The following is a 21,490-nucleotide window of genomic DNA, read 5'->3' as shown; positions in this document are numbered from 1 at the left end:
CAGAAAGTATCGGTAGGAGGTAAGCAGTAGGGAATTAAATCTAATTTTAAGAAATTAGGTATTTATGTTGCATGTGATTCTGATTCTGATATTGATATGATATTATGTGGAATCATTTGGTCAGTGCATCTATATATGTATATATGCGTGTGTATATGCATGTGTGAAACTTCGTTTTACGATATTTGATATACGTATTTGATCGTGTTGGTGAATTTATAAAAAGGAGGATAGGTGGGCCGTCTCACCAGCCCTTTTCATTAAATTCACTTATTGACATGCTGCACACATTGCACGATTTATCGGATATGTTTTATGGATCTATCGTTTAGTCGCCGTGTGCGGTAGTGCTAGGCGAGGGCATCATCTGGGGTTAGGATATTCGACCCCGATGTACCGTAACACTTTGGCGATAGTGGACGATAGTAGTCGGACAACTGGGTGACTTAGTCGCACGGTCATTCAGGGATTAGACCCATTGCAGTTGAGACGTATTTGGTCTAATCATTCGGGTTCGGTGTTGTTCCACTCATTGGAGTAGCTACTAGTGAGGTCTACCGGTAGTTTAGGATCAGATGCCAAACTCCAAACGCGATCCCGTTAGGGCGTGCGAGGAGGAGTAGAGTTTCCGGGTTTCCTTCGGGTGATTCCAGGTTGCACGGATTCTACTACGTTACACGGGGTAGGGCTAGGCAGGAGGGTCCTATCTTCGCTATCACAGACTATGGGGTGTCTTGTGGTTAATGGCGACAACGTTCGACTATCCATGTATTGATTGCGGGAGTCGTATGGTGGGTATATGGGAGTGACCGGGTGACCGTTATATTATTATGGGTTTACCAGGTCCTTCCTTGAGCCGAGGATTTTCCGGCTATTTATTGATGATAGTCTAGTGAGCCGTTATTATGGAGCCGAGGTTATTCCGGCTGCTCACTTTGACATATGTATATGGGTATATGTGCATGAGTTGTCGATTTTGACATTATTGTTACATTATTTCAGTATGGGCATGGCATGGCATTTATTTTGCAAATGACGGAAATTAAACTCTATTTTCGAGCATGACATGGCATATTTTATGTTAGTTCTTAAAATGGATTTAATTCTAGACTGCTTTTAAGAAAAATATTTGATTCAGGTACGCATGGCACCTCCGGGACAGGGGACGTCTCGGGAGATAGAAAGACGGGCTGAATGAGTGAACTGCATCTGATGTATTATATGTAAATTCTAACTAGAAAAACCTCCCGTTTTGGGAGTATGTTTTTGTAAATATTTATAAACTTGTTTTTTTGGGAATAATAAAATGCTTATATAATTAATTTTAGCCTTAACACTGTGTTGTGGGGCCCGAAGTAGGAGGTGACGACCTCATGATGCAGTGTGGCGGTAGCATTTCCAGTATGAGCCAACTGGGGGTGTTACAAATTACAAGTTCTTAAGTATTTTATTTTATGCCCGGTTTTTTTTTCTATGAAAACTTTTTTATTTTTAAAAACATTTAACACATCCATTTTTTTTTTCATAATAAAAACCCATACTTTTCTTGAAAAATAATTAATTATGGACAAAATATTTTATTTTCACCCTGGGAGGGTTCACTAAAAGGACCCCACACATCGGCATGAACATATTCAAAAAATTTAGAAGATTTAGGCACATTAAGGGATGAGGTGTTTTGAAATTGAACTCTATGTTGTTTATTAAACACACAATCATTACAGAAAGGTATAGATGACACATTATCTTTACCAAAACAACAATTTTTTCTTAAGATTTCTAAACTTTTGCTACTGACCTAGTCTTTTATGCCATAAGATTGTTTTGTCATCACATACGGAATTAGAAGCATTTTCAACATATATAACTTACTCCACCTTAGTAACATACAGTGGCGGATGGAGTATGAGGCAAGGTGGGTCAATTGACCCACCAAAAAAAATTAAAAATAATTCTAATTATTAATAAAATTACAATTATAGTATTAAATTAATTTATTAATTTTATGTTTATATTAAAAATCAATGGCGTTGTTTCTACCTATCTATCAAAATAAAAATAAAAATAATACTCAATTATCACTAAAATTACATATTTATCCTAATTTAATTTATTATTTTTATATTTATTTTTCATCTTCTTCCTCTTTTATTCTACCGTCAGGATTCGCCCAATTTCACAAACGCAGATTTAATTTTATCTGCTCTTCGGCTCTTCCCCTATTTTGTTTTTGAAAAATCTTCTTTGCATTATAATTTACACCAATACCTTCGACAGGTAATTAATTTTATTTATTATTTTAGAATGAATTGGAGGTAATTTGGTTGATGTCCGTTGTCTATTAGGGTTTTTTTTTTATGGTATATTGAATTTTTTGTATCATATTTTTTTAGAGTTTATTATAGTTTGTGGATTTTTTTAGAATTTATCATTCAATACAATTTGTATTATATTATCAATAATTTTATGCCTTTGTGTTTGTGATATTATTGTGATGTTGTTTGCTGATTTATTTTTTTATTTTATTAATTCGAATTTTAGAGTTTCGAAATGAAGAGGATCAATCAAAGTCAAATTTCAACTTTTTTTTGTAAAAAAGTTCACCAAAACAGAGACACAGAAGAGCCATTTGAAGTAAGTTCTCCAACATCTTCTCCTTTAAATGATTTTTCATCTGATAAGCATGAACACATTCAAAATCAAGATGAACAATGCATCAAAGTTAATTCAAATCCGAGGCATCAAGTAAGATTGAATCAATGTGATGTTTATGATCTTCCACATGATCCGAGAAAAAGAAGAAAAATTGTTGATTTTCATCCGGATGATAGAGATATGATTAGAAGAGCATATATTCAAAGATAACCTTGTCAACCTAAAAATCACTTGTTTCCTCAAACTGTATTTTCGGGCAACAACCGTCGCTTTCTCCTTAGATGGTTTGAGAAATACAAATCTTGGCTTGAGTATAGTGTTGAAAAGGATGCAACCTTTTGTTTTGTGTGTTACTTATTCAAGGATGATAACTCAACTGGTGGAGATGCTTTTGTTGGTACGGGTTTTAGAACTTGGAATAGAAGTGAAGCATTTTCTAAGCATGTGTGTGGAATTAAGAGTGCTCACAATCAAGCATTGGGAAGATTATATGATTTCAAGAACCAAAAATCTTCGGTTGTATCTGTTTTGTCTAAGCAATCTGAACAATCAGCGAGTGCTTATCGTTTGCGGTTAGAAGCTTCAATTGAATGCTTGAAATGGCATTTGCTTCAAGGATTGGCTTTTCGTGGTCATGATGAGAGTGAAAGATCATTGAATAAAGGTAATTTTTTAGAACTTTTGCATCTACTTTCTGTGCATAATTCTGATTACCAGAAAGTGGTTTTGAAAAATGCTCCTGGAAATTGTCAATTGATTGGTCCTTCAATTCAAAAGGATATAATTAATGCTTGTGCAAAAGAGACAACTAAAGCGATTATTGAGGAACTTGACGGTGGTTTCTTTTCGATTCTTGTTGATGAGTCTGCAGACATTGCTAATAAGGAGCAAATGGCTCTTTGCTTGCGATATGTTGATAAAAGAGAATAAGTAAAGGAGAGATTTCTTGGTATTGTGCATGTCGGTAATACTACTTTTTTTACTCTAAAGGATGCAATAGAGTCACTGCTAATGGAACACTCTTTAAGTCTATCTAGTGTTCGAGGCCAAGGATATGATGGTGCTAGTAACATGCGAGGGTCAATTAATGGTTTGCAGACTTTAATTTTGAAAGAATCTTCAAGTGTTTATTATGTCTATTGTTTTGCTCATCAACTTCAATTTACTCTTGCTGCTGTTGCTCAAAAGAATAGAGATCTTAGTTGGTTATTTAATGATGTTCTTGTACCTTTGTTGAATTTTGTTGGAGGTTCACCCAAAAGAAAAGAAATTCTTCGAGAAAAACAAGCTGAAATTGTCGTGCAAGCATTGTCTTTGGGGGAAATCGAATCTGGAACAGGTTTAAATCAAGAGCTTGGATTAAGTAGGCCTGGAGATACTCGTTGGGGATCACATTTCAAAACAATTTTAAATGTGATTCATTTATTTCCTTCGATTCTTGAATCACTTGATGCCATTGGAGAAGTTTCTGATATGAAAGACAAGAATAAAGCTGAGTCACTTACACACTTAATGTTGTCGTTTGATTTCAGTTTCGTAGCACACTTGATGTTGTCAATATTTGGAATTACAAATAAACTAAATTTGGCCTTGCAGGAAAAAGAACAAGACATTGTAAATGCAATGTCCATGGTTGATGTAACTAAGAAAAATCTTCAAGATTTGAGAGAGAATGGATGGGACGATTTCATGGAAAAAGTTGCATCATTTATGGTTAAGCATGAAGTGGAGATTCTTGATATGAAGGGAAAATATGTTATTATGGGGAGGAGGTGTTATCGTGGAAATAAGTCTCCACAAATGACAAATCTTCATCATTTTCGAGTTGAAGTATTCTTGAGTGTAATTGATCTACAATTGCAAGAACTTGAAAATCGATTCAATAAGGTAAACAAAGAATTATTTATGTGTATGTCTTGCTTTCTTCATTCTAATCGGTTTTCTGCTTTTGATAAAAAAAAAAAAAAGTTTGCGACGGCTTGCAGAATTTTATCCTACAGAATTTTCAGAAGCAGAATTGATGGTTTTTGAATATTCATTGGGTAATTTCATTACTGATATTCGATGTGATGAGAGATTTTGGGATTTGAAGGATCTAAATGAACTTTCTATGAAACTTGTTGAAACAAAGAAGAATGAAACACATTCAAGGGTCTACTTGCTATTGAAATTAGTATTGCTTCTTCCTGTAGCAACTGCAACCGTGGAAAGATCCTTTTCAGCGATGACTACCATCAAGAACAAATTACGGAATAGCATGGGAGATCAATTATTGAATGATTGTTTAGTTACTTTTCTAGAAAGAGGTGTGTTTACGAAAGTTAGTATCAATGATATTGTCAATCGATACCAAAATATGAGATCTCGTCGTGAACAGTTGTAGCTATTTTGATGTATTAGTGATTGTTAATTTGAAATTTCATACTTTTTAATATAAATTTCTTTTGATGAAATTTATTATTTTAAATTTAAATTAATTATATTAATTATCGACCCACCGAATTCAAAATTCTAGATCCGCCACTGGTAACATATAAGTTTTTTTTCCTTTCAACTTTAAACACAACCATAGAACCTTTAAAAACTTCCATTACACCATTACCCTATTTTGTCTCAAGTCTTATATCTTCTAACACACTACAAGAGAGCAAATTATTATACAAATCATGCACATGTCTCAAATTGTTCAAAGTTAACACAAAATCCGAACCGAATTTCAATCTAATGATTCTTATGCTCTCAACTTTGCAAATCCTATTATTTTTCCATAGAAATAGTGTTGTTATTCAATATTTTATAATTTGAAAAAATATCTTTTAGGGGTGTCATATGATAAGTGCATTCCGACTTAATTAACCAATCATTTTTGCAAATAATGTTCACATAAGAACATTCAGATTTTATCATATAAACATCATAAAAAAAAAAATAAAATAAAATTGATTTCTTGAGATAATGACTTATATATTCTTGGGACCGGCCTCCACTATTGTTATCACTTGCAATTGGCGTCCTTTTACATTGTTTTATATAATGACATTTTTCACCACATGCAAAACATCTCATATTTTGATTTCTAGACTTAAATCTAGATCTTTCGTTGTTTTTTCTTCTTATTTTTATCATTTTGAGGATTACTATTGTTACTTTGATTTGCACAACTTTTTTTATGAGGTGATCTACCCTAGTATACATAACTTCATCCGAAGACTTATAAGATTTATTAATAGCTAAGTTTAATTTTTTACTTTTTAGACTATTCACAACAGCATTCAATGTTATATTATCTCGTTTATACGTAATTTCATATTTAACAACATAATAATTGTTATGGATGATATTTAGTAAAACAATTGGATTATATTGGCGTGTGTCTTTGGCAATGGTTTCCGAAACTTCACTGTGGAAACACTGTTGGGTGAAAAATTCCTGCAAAATTCCTATACACCCGACAATGTCTGTTGCTAGCATTTTCTTTTTGCAGAATAGGTTGTGACATCAATGAAGACAAATAGGAAAACAATAATGGACGGTTGTGTAAATAAATTCTAGAAAGAAAGAAAAGGATGCAAGAAGAAAGACCGGAAAAAAGAAAGACAAAAACAAGAAAAAAAAATAGTGAACGATTACTGTAAAAAAATTTAGAGAAGAATGAAGAAGAAGATGATGAAAGACATGAATACGAAGGAAGAAGAAAGAGGAACGAAGGAAGAAGAAAGAGGAGAAAAATAGACAAATTTAGATAAGAAGAAGAAAAAAATAAAAAAAAAATGAGGAGGAGGAGAAAATAGATCAGACGGATGTTGTTGTAAACACCATTAGAGAAGAAGAAGTAAATACATTTACGAAATAAGAAGTAGATAAAGAAAAAAGATGAAAAATGAGAAGAGAGAATGAAGGACGGAGATGCGGTGAAAATATTTTTTATTTTACATTTTATAATATATTTGTAATTAAAATATAATTTATTATCAAATAAAATATTGTTATTAATAAAATTACAATTTCTTTAATTTAACATAATTATTATCTATTACATTAATATTTATTATAACTAAAAAACTAAAATGAAACATGCTAACCCAAATAAACACAACTTCTCAAACCTATAAAAAAATTGAAATCCAAACCAAAATTTTTCGAACAAATACCAAAGGAACAAACCCTAGATGTCAATAGTAGTATTACTAGTGAGTTTTATGCCTTGAATAAGCTTTTGAAAAACATCCAAATTTTCCTCAATACTTTTATGCAAATAAAGTTTAAAATTGAAAAAACTTTCAAGTAAATAAAACTTATATGATAAAGAAGTTTCAACATATAATTTTTCTAATTTATCCATAACTCTTTTGTAGTTTTAACCTTACCGAATCAGAAAAACTAAGAATTATACACAAGTAAGTCATTTTATCTACTTCAACAATTTTCTCTTCGGTTGCAAAAGCCTCATAATTTACATCTACAATTCTAAAAAGTTTTTGAGTTATCAAAATTCATTTCATTTTCTATTTTCATATTGTAAAATCTGATTGACCATTAAATTGTATTAAATTTAAGAAAAAAAAGTTTCCATGCTTTCATAAAGTTTTTAGAAAAGATTTTATCATTAAAAATGGAAAGAATAACTGTCGCACAAGAAAAAAAATACAAAGAAACCACCATAGAGCACATAATTCACATAACAAACACATAAGATTTTTAATTTACTGCACATGGAGACAAATTATTAAACATCACCCAACGATTTTAAAATATTTTCACAAAAGAAAATAATAAGCCATAATAAATGATTTTTCAAACACAATTAAAAAACAGAACAACAAACAATAGACCACACTCTAGTGACTGTCCCAGCGGAAAATAAAGTAACATGGTTTACCCTTTTTATCAATCTTAAATTTTTCACACACTTGTGAAAAATAAAGTGAACAACCAATGTGTTCAATTAAATTGGATTCAACTAACCTGCAACACAAATAAGATTAGGTAAAATAATTTTTTTTTTGAGAAAATACATGCTGATTATACACAATATTCTTAAAGATTTGAAAAGAATTTAGCACACAATTAAATTCCTAATAAAAACAGTTATTTTAACTAAACATAAATCTATTTTAGCTAGAAAAAAATAAGACTGAGGAAATATAAAAAAAAATTAAATTCAAGACTTGAATAAATTTGACTTTGAATTAAAAAAAAAAAATCCAAATGAAGTTCTTTTTAAAAAAAATTAGCAACAAAAATTCAATAAAAAATAAGACAGTACTTGACAAAAATATTACAAAAAATAGAAAAACTAAACGAAGCTAACAAATCAATCCCACACCACCATACCATCAATTACAAAGATCTAATGTTATTTTTATGATATAAGTGTACTTGTCTTATATATATATATATAAGAGCTCAAGGTGGACCCCATATTTCTTTAAAATTCTGCAATCCTGCAGTCTCAAAATTTTGAGATTTTTTTTTTAATTTGTTTTTTTTTTTTTTTACAGTTTTTTATATAATAATAAAGATACATTTTGGAAGTTTATTTTTAAGTGAATTAGTTTTTCAATAGTAGTTTTTTTACAGTGAAGTAAGATCTAAAACTTCATTTTCTAGTAGAGATTGCTACCAGAGAAAAGATTTCTTCAGGCAAGTTTTACATGATGTTCTTTTTTTTTTTAAATTTAATTTATGGCAGAAGCAATATAAACTTTTACTTTCAAGTTCTTATATTTTCTTATTATTTGATTCATATTTATTTTTATTAATTTATTTATTTTATTTTTGTATAATTTTTTAGCCATATTATTTATTTATTGTTTTTGGTAGAAGATAAAATTTTTCTACCGGAAAAGATTATCACCAGGAGCAGGAGTAGAAGTCCGTCTTCTTGAAGTAAATTTTTGAATAAATTTAAGTTTTTTTCAATAAATTTTACATGATGTTGTTCTTTTTTCTTTTTAATTTAATTTTTAATTTTTTTAAATTCTTATATTTTCCTATTATTTGATTCATATTCATTTTTATTAATTATATTTTTTTGAATTTTCGTATAATTTTTTAGCCCTGTTTTTTTATGATAGAAGACAAAATTTTTATTAATTATATTTTTTGAATTTTTGTATAATTTTTTAGTCATGTTTTTTTTTTTTTTTTTTTTTGTGTTAGAAGACAAAATTTATCTACCGCCATCGGGAGCAGAAGTCCGTCTTCTTAAAGTAAGTTTTTAAATATTTGTTCTTTTTTTTTAATCTAATTTTTACTTCTTTCTCAAAATTTTTATATTTTTCTGTTATTTGATTCATATTTATTTTTATTAATTATATTTTTTTTGAATTTTTTTATAATTTTTTAGCCCTGTTTTTTATGGTAGAAGATAAAATTTTTATTAATTAGATTTTTTTTGAATTTTTGTATAATTTTTTTACATGATTTTTTTTTAATTGCAGAAACAAGATCTAAACTAGAATCAATCTCAATTGTAAGTTTTTTTTTTTTTTTTTTATCTTTTAACATAAAGTTTTATTTGTTCTATATCTTCTAACTTGCGATTCGATTCATACTCTTTTTTATTAAATATATTTTTTTAAATTTTTGTATAATTTTTTAAGCTCATGTTTTTTATGGTAGAAACAAAATCTTTGTACTGGAAGAGATTGCCGCCAGGGGCAGAAGTTGATTTCTTGTGAATAATTTTTTTTTGAATATTTCTATATTTTTTTTTACAGTAAGCCATTTTTTTTAATGATATAAAAAAAATTTTAATACTGGAGGAAATTACCACCGGGAGCGGAAGTATAGAGTTTTTTTTTGAATTTTTGTATAATTTTTTTACACGGCGTTTTTTTTTTTTTTTTTTTTTTTGGTATTGCAAAACTGTAATTTTATGTATTTTTTAACAGAAAATTTTATTTATTCCTCATCTTCCTTTCCTACTATTTGATTCATACTCATTTTTATTAAATATATTTTTTGAATTTTTGTATAGTTTTTTAAACCTTATTCTTTTTATTGTATAAGCAAAAATTTTTTATTAAAGGAGATTTCTACCGGGAGCAAAAGTCCGAAGTAAGTTTTTTAATGAATTTTTATTGATGAATTATTCAATTTGGTAGAAAAAATCGTTTTACTTTTTTAAAATTTATATTTTATTAAATAATTTATTTATTTTTAATAATTTTAGGTTTATTTTCATCTTCAGCATTGAAAAAAGATTTGTAGAAAGAATTATCCAATATTTATGTATATCAACCTAATATTTCATGTATTTAATAATTACTAATAATTGCAAAATTTTATCTCATCATTCTACTTTGTTTAATTTTATATTTTAATAAATAATTTCTCTTTTTATAAATTTAAGTTTGTCTTGAACATTCAAGATAATTTTCTATCTTTATTTCTATTGTAGTATATAATTTTATACTTGGAAAAATATTTATATCCAATAAAAATTGAACTATTAATTTTGATTAGCAAACATTTATCGCTATGTATTCATTTTAGTTTTTTAAATTTATCTTTTATTAAATAATTTATCTTCTATGAATATATTTTAGTAATATATTTTTTTTTTAGATTTATATTATATATTTTATTCTAAAATATAAAAATATTTAAAAATAAATATAAAATTAAAAATTTTCTATAATAATATATTTTAAAATAAATAACAATTCTTTTTGCATGTAACCCTACTTTTTTCAATATTTGTGCAATTTTGAATTTTTTCTCTCTCTTTTTTTTTTTTTAATTTTGTTTTATAGTTTTTCACTCATTGTCAACAAAGTTACTATTATTATACATAATATTTTTATAATTTACTTTTTTTATAAATATGAAATATTTGTTACTAAATTTTTACTTATTTATTTATAAATTACTTTAATATATTTTTATTAAATTTATTTTTTTGAATTTAGATTTTTTTTTTTTACAATTTTTCACTTTTTATTAGTGAAGGTATAGTTCATTATTATCTTCACTAATTAGTTTTATCTAATTAATTATTTATTTAATTATTACTGTTTTATAAAAAAAAATTATTATTTTAAAACTTATTTAAATATCTGTAAATAAATATACAATTAATAAAAAATTATATAATATGTATTTTAAGATAACTAACAATTTCTTTTTGTTAATTGCACTAATATAAGTCCAACCTAGAGGGAGACAAAAACCAATGTTTCTATAAGAAAAAAAAATTAAATATTTAGTGCTATAAAAACTACATTGGTATATAGATCATTGTAATTAATAATACTATTATCAAACATAATAATATATTATATTTTAGTGAGACAAATGTAAGTGATAAAGATAAAAATTATATTTTTAATTTATATTTAAAAAATGCTATTTATGTCGGATTTTAATTTTTTTTTTTACGTGTTATTTTTTTAATATTAATTATTATATCAAAATATAAAAATTATAAAAATATTAATAAAAAAATTTATAAAAAAAAATTATACAAATATGAGTTAGAGAAAACAAGGGGAAATATTATATTTTTTTAATAATATTTATCAAAAATTAAATTAAAAAATTATTAGAAAAACACACCTCTTACATTAATCCAAGTAAATCTCAAGTAAAAGCAAATCATACTTCGGCTTCATTGTATGGCAATAGTCATGACTCATGACCGTTATAGTACTGCCTTAGGTGATACAAAACCCTAACGAAAATCCTGTTTATGAATTGAATCCGAATCCCATTGAAGACAAGCGGCAGAGGAAGCGATTGATTGATCGGAAATGGCGTCCGTTCATCATCCTGCTGTCTATCTAAACATATTCACTTCTCCGCCTCGTCGTCCTGTAAGTTTTGTTGGTTTCCGACAATTTTTGTCGGTAAAATCTTTCTGGATCGGTCTTCTTCGTTCTCTTCTTCTTATGATAACAGTCTTACCCCGAAAAACATGCTATTGTTTAACGGGAGGATTATGCAATAAAAAGTTAGCATACTGAATATTTCTATTTTTTGATCGGAAAATATTTCTAATATTCCTATAATAGAATTTGGATTTAGTGATGTTTTTATTTTTAGAGTTCAGGACCGTGCCTCATTGAGAGGACAATTGGGAGAATAATTAATGCAATTTGTGTAAAATTGGACGCTAGTGTAGAAAGAAGGGGAAAAAGGGGTCGAAAGGGAATTGTTGTCTCGAGTCATTTCTTAGGGCTTTGGTTGATAAGGAAATACTAGTGGCTGTCATTGGAAGCAGCTGCTTTATCAAGTGTGTGATATAGAGATATTTGTTCATGAGTGCCAGTTGTGATTTATGTCTAAGTGCTGCTGTTTTCATCTGTGTGGCAGTACACCCAGACATGTCTAAAACTCAATTAAGCTAAAAATGTTCTACATTGTGAGCTTTTCATTTCCCTAAAGATATCCTTTTTGGCATTAATCAATGTCTTGGTAATGGAGTATTTCCTGATTAATGCATGTATAACAAGAAAATTGAAAAATATATCCCACATATTTGCAAAAATCGCTATTTCTATCCTTTGGCTGTGCGACTTTTGCAAATATGTAAATAAATACCGGACAAAAGTGATAATGGGTTATACATGGGGATATTTTTTGCAATTTTCCTCATGTATAACCGTCATGTCTATTGTCATCACATATTAAAGAGAATAAATACAGTCTGGTATGGATGCACAAATTTTTGTTACGGGGTATGAACTTGAGAAGGTGGTTTTGACAGGATGTTAGTCATGGCTGCTGCAGTCAATTTCTGAAACACGGAAAGCTGTGGTCCAGTTAACTTCGTGTTATACTTCAGTGCAGTGTGTCACTGTATAGTTTGGACAGTATTCGAGGAGGATAGGGAATTCTTTTGTTTATTCAGTTCTGATTCTATAGAATTGTTTAGCTATGTTCAAATTTAATGAAAGGGAAGGAATTGTGCTTGACTGTAATCTAAGAAAGCTGCTGAATTTTTAGTTGGCAACTTAACTGCTTAAGCTAAGCCTTCATTTTATGCAATCTGGGGCTTGCAGGTGGCAGAAAATTTTGCAGCTCTAGCTGCACACAGTTGTCCTTTGTTTTGTGGAAGTACTTCGATGATTTGCAGGAATTTCGGAGGTTTGAAGCTTTGGATGCATCGAAACCTGAAATATCAAGGGTCCAAAATAAAACAAAAACATGAACGAAAAACTGAATTCAAGATGCAGCAAATTGATGACAAAGATCAGCTACCTGTCCCCTCAGATACCTATTATCCAAGACAAGATATCCAACATTTCTCTGCCTCTGTTGTACCAAATGGTTAGAAAATTCATATTTTTCTATAATTGCTAATGCACAGATGAAGATATTTTAGTATGCTGACTTTACATATTTGAAGCTTTATTCACTCAATATTAATATTTGCACTAATGTTTTCCCTTAGACCATCAAATCTATATGTTGCAAATATGACGAAGGGATGACTGAATGAGCATGAATTTTTCCAAAAGATTTAAAGAAAATGTATAAGTAGAAGAAATATATGTTATTCTGTTTCATACTGTGACCTTCTGTTATTACTTGAGTGTGTTGTTACAGAAACCTCATCATCTTCCAACACTCAGCATGAAAAGAATTCTATAATTAATCAGTCTGGTAAATCCAAAAGAGCTAGCGCATCTTTGAAATCTTTTCCGGATGCACACAAATTTCTCAGCATTGTTGTTATCGGGGCTACTGGTGAGCTGGCGAGGCTGAAAATCTTTCCAGCATTGTTTTCTTTGTACTATAGCGGCTTTCTTCCAGAGGTAGTCTCTATTATTTTTTCACTTTCATTATTGCAACATTGGGTGCTGTCAACCTTCCACTATTTGTTTTACTTCATTTATTAAACAAATGCCTCATCTATATTCTGTAGTGTTATGTTAGTATTACATTGGCGTATTGTCAATTTAAATTCAAACTTAGTATAAATTTGTATTCAATATCATGTAAATTGATATTTTATATTCTCAATAGATATAGAATATATGCTTTAAATGCCTATGCCTAAACTAACTATAAGTAAATGGAACTACAACACTCTCACTCTCAAGTTGAAGCATGTCATATGATCCGAACTTGTTACTTATAAACTTAAATCGAGAACCTGAAAGTATATTTTGTCAATATATATGCAAGTTGATAATTTGAAGACACATACTTATTGTCTACACTCAAGTAACACATTCTCCTTGACGAAGTGACAATGATTTCAATATGCTTTATTTGTTTCATAAAACACTAGATTTGAGGCACTGTGTTGTGCCGCGTGGTTATCATATCACATCTTGTCAACTTCATCCTTTTCACCTTACAAAACTTGAGTTCACAGAGCAATTGCTTTAAACAGCTCACATGTATAACTAAGGTTATGGCATGATACTGTGCAACCACATTTTGTTCTTAATCTTCCAAGATACCAAATTATCTCAAACTAACATACAATAGCTCGAGATAAAATGCCTTTCAATTGGAGATCCTACCCAATCAGTATAGTAAAATCCAACAATTTTAGAGTGGCCTTTTATATGACAAAACCTTTCTTGGAAACCCTGTTATGTATCAATAAGTGTTTTCTAATGAGAACCACAAGGAGATTGACGAAACCTTTCTCGGAAACCCTTTTATATGGTGAAACCTTTCTCGGAAACCCTTTCATTGCCACGGTAATATCAATACTTAGAAAATACCTCTGTGGTCCCGGATCCTTAGTTTGAAAAGGGTTGTGTACGTATTCCTTCAGCTGTGTAATGCAATTTATATCAACCTCAATTATGCTAATAGCATCAACATAGACAGCTAAGTAGGCATGCTTATAGGAGATCGTGTGATCTGACGCACATATCCCAACTTCTTAAGTAACAAGGTTGAAACGTCCAACAAAACCATGCCTATGGAGATTATTTAAAGCAGACATAACACAAAAGAGTGTAGAGGAGAATTGGTGATAATTAAGTAGATGATAAACAAGATTGTGGTTAAATGCGGATTAAGTACCTCGACAAAGAACAACATGTGATAGTAGAGTTGTAGGCTTGGTGGATGATGTAGAGGTGATCATTGATGGGGCAGAAGATAAAGAAGGCGGCTATGAACGGAGCAGATCTTGACTGTGCCACATATGGCAGCTATAACCTTGAAATGGGGGGAGGGGGATTGGGATAGGCTATGACATCAAAAGGATGCAAGTGACGTAATAGCGGTTGAAGACGGTAGAGGAGATGAAGACAACAATTTCAAGAACAAACAACTTAAAAAGGGTAACATCTACACTAAAATAATGTGAACCTTTTTGAACCCTAGAGTACTAATGAAAACATATTTGATAGATCAAGGTCTCAATTTATACAAGTTAGGAGAATAGTCATGAAGAAAGCATGAACAACAAAAAACATATGGATGTGGAACGATACAATGACATATTAAATTGATGAAGTAGACGGAAGACGGTTGATAAGGAAACACGTGGTTAGGATAGCACTAGCCCAAACGAAAGGAAATATGATGATTTGAAGGAGAGTACAAGCAAGTTATATCAAATAACGATTCTTTCATTCAGCCACCCTCTTTAGTTGCGGGCTAGAAGGGCAAAAAGATTGATGAATAATTCTAAGAGAAAAAAACATACCTGGTAAGGGAGTGAAAAAATATTTCTTACCATTATCACCACTCTGCAAAATTTTAATTGAAGTATTACATTGTATATGAACTTCAGCAAAATAGAAAACAGTTAGAATTGATTTTTTCATCGTATACAACCAAGTACAATAGGAAAGGTTATCAATGAAAGTAACAATATACTAAAAATCAAGAGAAATAGTATGACAAGGACTCTAATATCCAAATGAACTAACGCAAAAGGGTTCAAGTGCCTAATATTGGTACACTTTGGAAAAGAAATACAAGAGTGTTTCCAAGCTCGTACGACTTGATAGTGAAAATAGTGATGAAAGACTAAGGGTTTGTTTGGTTTGGATTTGAAAAATGGTTTGAGTTTGTGTAATAATGATTTAATGTGATGTATTATAAGAGGAAATAATATATTTTTTATTGAGATTATGCGTAATGGTTTTTATTTGAAATTGGAAAAACTCAAAGCAAACACAAGCTAGGAATAAGATTCTTTAATTTGGATAAGTTGTGATGACCCAACCATTCATGAACAATTCAAAAGACTTAAAAGAGAAGTAGTAGCAAAAGTAGAGGAAAGGCCTAGAGGCTTGATGAAGTAATACAACCCGTGAGACTCATGTTTGGTATCTATTACTTGCCTTGAATTGCAATCGTAAATAACAAAGGGATTACTCGTCCAAAGATAAAGTTGACTAATATATATAAGGTTAAATGGAACATAAAGAACAAACTCAAATGGTAAAGGAGGCGACAAACAATCATCACCAACTGTTTGGGAATATGCTTTAGTGCCATTTGCAAGGACAACTACCAAATATAGTATGTTTGGATATGTCTTGGAATATTGTTTTGGATTTAGAGGTATTTTAGATTTGAAATTCTTTTAGCTGAGATGAATAAAATAGTTTTGGATGGCTTGTGGGATATAATGTAATATTTAATTAAAAATAGGTTAAAAGTATGTAGTAAAGTATGTATTAAAGCTATACCTCAATAAAAAGTATATTTAATATGTAGGTTATTGTGTAGAAAATATAATTTTATATAGTAAAGTATAATATATAATTATCATAAATTGTTTTGAAAAAAGAAATAGGAAGTTTTTAATATGTGTATTTATTTATTGAAGAGAAAGGCATTAAATTGCAAGTAGTTCCTACATATAATTAATCATGAGAAATGTGTAGGGTAAATTGAGAGCATAGTGTACGCATAGTGCGAGATTGGCTTCGAAAAACCGTACAAGCAAACCTACGGCCGGTGACACTGGAATAAAAACCCACAGACCAAAAGGAAAGGAAGATTGAGGAATTCCAACAACGGGATGTGGGCATTAGGCAAGGTGCCAGACCTAGTGGGGGATGTGGTGGGGGCAACACGTGGGATCCTTGGAACCAAAGGAATGTAACATAATTGGAACGACTTAGGATGATGAAGTTAGATGACCTGTCGCGCGGTCAATCAAATATTTCACCTACTCCGTGATCACAGTTTAATGTAATATAGGGGAAGGGATCGTCTCCAAAGGGATTGTGTGATTCACTCTTTCGTGTTCTAATGCAGTAAATAAAAGGGGAATTTTCTTTTATTATCTAATTAAAATAAAATAACAAAACAATTAAATTAAAGGGGAACTGACTATCAAGGGGATGTCTGGCTCAAGGGATGATGCAGTTATGGCACTTGTGTTCTATCATTAATTCAATTAAATTAATTCTTATTAAAGTATCAATAAATTGGTTATAGTTATCAACAAGCTCTGACAACCAATTTTTCCTTACGGTGTAGGTAATTAAGGTACGACCGTTAACTACCCCTAATTAAGCAAATAAACCTAGGTGTGCCCATAAGAATATTGCCTAAACGCATTCCAATCTAGAAAAACCCAATTCAAAACAATTACTATCTAAGAGAAGCAATTAGATTTGATTGTCTAACCCCCGGGAAGGAACTATTCAACCCGGTTGTCACCTATTCAAGTGCGAATACAATTACGGATATCCTACTTGAATTGACTTTAGATTATCAGACTAATTTAAATATCGGTACCAAAATATTCAATCAATCTAACAATCACAAACGCTATTCTCAGAATCAGACAAATATTGATAATCAAAAAGAACTTTTATAAAAAAAATAAAAAATCTCCAAAACAAAAGAACCAAAACATTATCACCCCTCAAACCAGAAAAGTATCTACTCCATAATTAAATAACAAAGAACAAAAGAGAAAGATGAAGTCATAGTGGGAAGGGGAAATCTTCTCTGTCGATTTGCTCCTGCGCGATCTATGAATCTGTCAGTCTCCTGCTCCTGTGTGTTTCTGCCCTAGCCGTCCTCTCCCTTTTGAAACGTGTGATCCCTCATTTTATTTAATGTTTGCCCTAATTATTTTGTAGATGGGCTTTTGGGCCTTTAATTAATTTTATTTCTTTTTTCTGCCAATTATGCCAAATTTAATATTTGCCCTCTGCACACAATAAATAAACAATTCGCATATAAATTAGGTAGAATCCAATCAAAATCACCCAATTATCGCATATGAAATGAATATAAAACGCATGCGATCTCTAACTATCATTAGACGAAAAACAAATGGTCAAGTTAAAAGCAAGTATATTTGTTGTACAAGGATGTCCATGTAGGCTATAGCAAGTTTCCAAGGATATTCCATTTTGTGGCAATGAGTGCATTGCAATAGGCATCTAGTGCGGTCGCGATCCACTCATTTGCCACAACCCTTATCATAATAATCTAAACTAGGATTTTGAGGGGCTAAAGCATATCAATTGAAGTAACAACAATGGATGGGATAACTACAAGGATACTATTACTAGAGAAAAATACTATTAAACGAGCAAGAACATTATAAAGTGCAGGAATAGTGCAACCATTTGGTATTTCATATCAATATAGGCTGTTGGGAAGTAATGGATCAAACAATACACTTTCAAACACTTCAAATAAAGTCAATTCCCGAAACGTGGTTAGTTCACAGTTATAATAGTACATTGTCAATGTATTAAATGCAGAACTCAAAAGAAAAAATGAGACAAGGTATTTGTTGACCCGTTTCGGTTATGAATCAACCTATATTCGGGTGATACCAATCCATGAGAGATTCTACTAATCAATATTGATTACAGAACATAAACAATCACAACTTCAATCCAAATTCCTATCATGGTTTACCTTGGATAATACTTCCATAGGTTCACGTTGTCACAAACGCATATTAGCAACGACCATATAGCAGAGCTTCTCAGAGCCTGATCATCTTCTTCGGTTGGAACTCCTTTAACTCCGATCTCCGATGAACTTCTGGCGGATTTTTGTGTCAAACACTCGTTTAAATTGAGAAGAATCGAGATGGATAAATGGTGAGAGTATCACACAATATTTCTTTCTCTAAAATACACTCTCAAACTTACACACAACCAATCTGCATGTCTCTCCGGTTGTGTATACACATGCAACATTGGTTTGTAAAATCCCATATTAATTTTCATTTGCATCGAAATGGGGTGGAGTAAGTTTCCATGGATTTGATGTGATTTGACATTTTCTCAAATATACATTTTGTCTCTTGTACACCTTTAAAGGATGGGACAAATTGAATATTATCAAACCCAGATAACTGGCTTCTGAAGTATCTGGCTTCTGAAGTATCTGACTCCCTGCAACCATTGTTTGATGAAAATATAAATAACTAATGAAGGAATGAAATGACCTTTTGTCCTTATGCCAAAATAACTAGGGGTAATTTTCATTCACATGCTCTCTTTTGGCATATGGGTCCATGCAAAATGTGCAGAAGATAGTCTCCCACACATTCAATCCACAAATTTAATAAGCACCAAAATATCAAGTTCACAATAGCAAATTACATGCCGAATAACACAAATGCTACAACAAGTCTTGCATAACAAATACCAGGATGGTTGTGGTAATATCAAAACAACAACCTCCTGTCCTGATCAACAACAACATAAAAAACAGCAAACAGCAAACAAACAGACTCCAAACTCCCCCTTATATGCATCCTACTCCCCATTGCAGGGAGCATATAGCCAAAAAGGCCTCAGTCGAAGGGTTCACTTACTGCTTCCTCCTCATATCCAATGGCACGAGGATCACGAGGGAGCATATTAAGAGCACGAGCAATCTTCTGGCGGTGATCACCTAGGCTGACTTTAATGGACAGTTGTTCAGACATCACTTCCTGAAGGATTTTCCTTGGTTCTATCAATTGAGTGGGTTCAATAAGATCATTGTATATTTTGCTCAAGTTGGCCTTCGGTTTAAAAGAACTAATCTGAATCACATCTTTCCCCACCTCGGGAAGGATCCCGTTCTTCTCAAGCAGCAATGTGATTAGTGCAGGGTATGGAAGCTTCGTGACTTTTGACTTTTGCCCCTAAAAAAACTTCACAATTTTCGATAGGACAAGAAAACCAAAGTTGAGGTGAAAACAATTATTATTAATGCAGTAGATGAGCTTACACATGTCCGAACCAATACACGAAACATTGATTGTTGGAAGGACATTATAAGCACAAGAACGGAATAAGCATTGTAACTTCAGGGTAAGTTTTATCGAACATAGTCCAGTGCAACCAAAATCTCTTGATTTTTTGGCGGAAATGTAGAGGGCAATATCTCGTTTCGTCTCTGTCAGAAGTGACGATGACAATTTTTAGGTTTTCTGATGGTAGTTGTAACAACTCGACGGAGGGACAACTCAATCATCTTTCTATGAACATAAGTTCGATGCAACAAGGGGAACCTTTATTCAACACAGATTTTGGAAGGTTAGCATAAATTTTTTTTACGAGTTTTGGATAGTACCTGTTAAGTCTCGTTGCCCAAAAGAACAATCTATTTTCACGCAAGTAATCTGCAAAACCGACTTTGACATGTAGCTCATTGCTGAACTTCATTTCCGCAATGAATCTTCTGTTGGCCAGAACATCGTATTCATAGACTTCTGATGAGTCATCAAAATGTGTTGTCCATGTATCCTTGGACACCATCTGACTTGGTGCGGCAGCTTGTGAAGTTGATACCGATTTCTTCTTCTTAGAGGTTTTTGGAGCAGCATTACGTGTGACTTTCTTTTTTTACTGGATCAAAAATTTGAACAATAGTTTTCTGCTTACAGCCCGCCTTGCGATGATGAAGCTGACGAGATACAACAAAGATGTTTGTAACCTTTTCTTCTTGTTGAACTAGTTGTTCCTCGGACGTGATTTCAACAGTTGTTTCTCTTTCTTTGCTGGCAGTAGCGGTATCAATTTTCATCATAACTACTATAGCAGTTCTCTTTGCAGGGGACTCCGTGACTTGTGGAGATGGGAGTCCACTTACATGCTTGTTGATGATATAAGGGGATGGATTAAGGTTCATGAACAAAGCAAGAATGATGGGTTGTTGTTCTCTGTCACCACAACAGATGAGCCACCAACCACTTATACTTGATTTTCCTCATGAACAATTGATCTTTCAGCCTCTTGAACATCGGCTATAACGACCTTCATCTGCTCTATCACCTGCAGGCTGCAACTACTTTATCAGTTTCGGTTTCAGATTCGGATTCCGATTCCTCAGCCACTCATTGGCTAGCATTTCCTATTTTAACTTCATCATTAGCATCACGAGCAGTAACACCTTTCTGGACATTGTCATCCTCATTCTCAGCCTACTCTGGATCATTTCCTTCTTGATTTTCAGTCTCACCAGCCAGATATTCAAGTACGGTTTCAACAGCAATTTCTTGCTATTTCAAAGGACTTTAAACCATTTGAGTAATGGTATCAGGTTCTAGGTCAGTGTATCCACGACGTCCTCCGTAAGCCCTTCCACAGAACCACCCCACTACAAAGCATCCTATATAAATAGCCTGGTTTGCAATTCCATAAAATAGACGGATTTTGCTTGATGGTCGTTGCCTTCGCTTCATTTTCAAAGACATTGGCCATGTACAGGGTTTTTTTTTTCTTGCCTCTAGCAATTGCGGATTGCCTTTGACGACTCTTCATTGCCCTCCTCCAAATGTGATGGTATATCCTTGATCATCCAGCTGCCTAATAGAGATGAGCATTTTCTTAATACCAGGGATTACCTTAACATCCTTGAACGTCCAGATGGTGTTCCAAGAGGTCTTTAAATCTATGTCACCCATCTCTGCGATGTCAAGAGAGTCGTT

At 31.6% G+C, this 21,490-nt stretch overlaps 2 protein-coding genes across 4 annotated transcripts in view; both read left to right on the top strand.

Moving 5' to 3' along the window:
• The first annotated feature begins 1,898 nt into the window (after positions 1-1,898).
• LOC127260421 (uncharacterized) lies at positions 1,899-5,038 on the top strand. The gene is made up of 5 exons (XM_051288155.1): positions 1,899-1,915; positions 2,613-2,745; positions 3,019-3,567; positions 3,646-4,542; positions 4,748-5,038. Exons 1-5 carry the CDS (start codon positions 1,899-1,901, stop codon positions 5,036-5,038), a joined length of 1,887 nt encoding a protein of 628 aa, XP_051144112.1.
• A 6,225-nt stretch (positions 5,039-11,263) lies between these two features.
• LOC127260939 (inactive glucose-6-phosphate 1-dehydrogenase 4, chloroplastic) overlaps positions 11,264-21,490 on the top strand; it is a 29,340-nt gene continuing 19,113 nt past the window's right edge. For all 3 annotated transcript variants that reach the window (XM_051289008.1, XM_051289009.1, XM_051289011.1), the window contains exons 1-3: positions 11,264-11,474; positions 12,663-12,930; positions 13,210-13,418. In XM_051289008.1, coding sequence (XP_051144965.1) covers positions 11,412-11,474; positions 12,663-12,930; positions 13,210-13,418 — 540 coding nt within the window. In that variant the 5' untranslated portion in view covers positions 11,264-11,411. The remainder of the gene's footprint in view (positions 11,475-12,662; positions 12,931-13,209; positions 13,419-21,490) is intronic.

Source organism: Andrographis paniculata, unplaced genomic scaffold, assembly GCF_009805555.1.
Source record: "Andrographis paniculata isolate CXL003 unplaced genomic scaffold, ASM980555v1 Contig62END, whole genome shotgun sequence".
Lineage (NCBI taxonomy): Eukaryota > Viridiplantae > Streptophyta > Magnoliopsida > Lamiales > Acanthaceae > Andrographis > Andrographis paniculata.
This window is presented reverse-complemented; position numbering and strand designations above follow the sequence as displayed.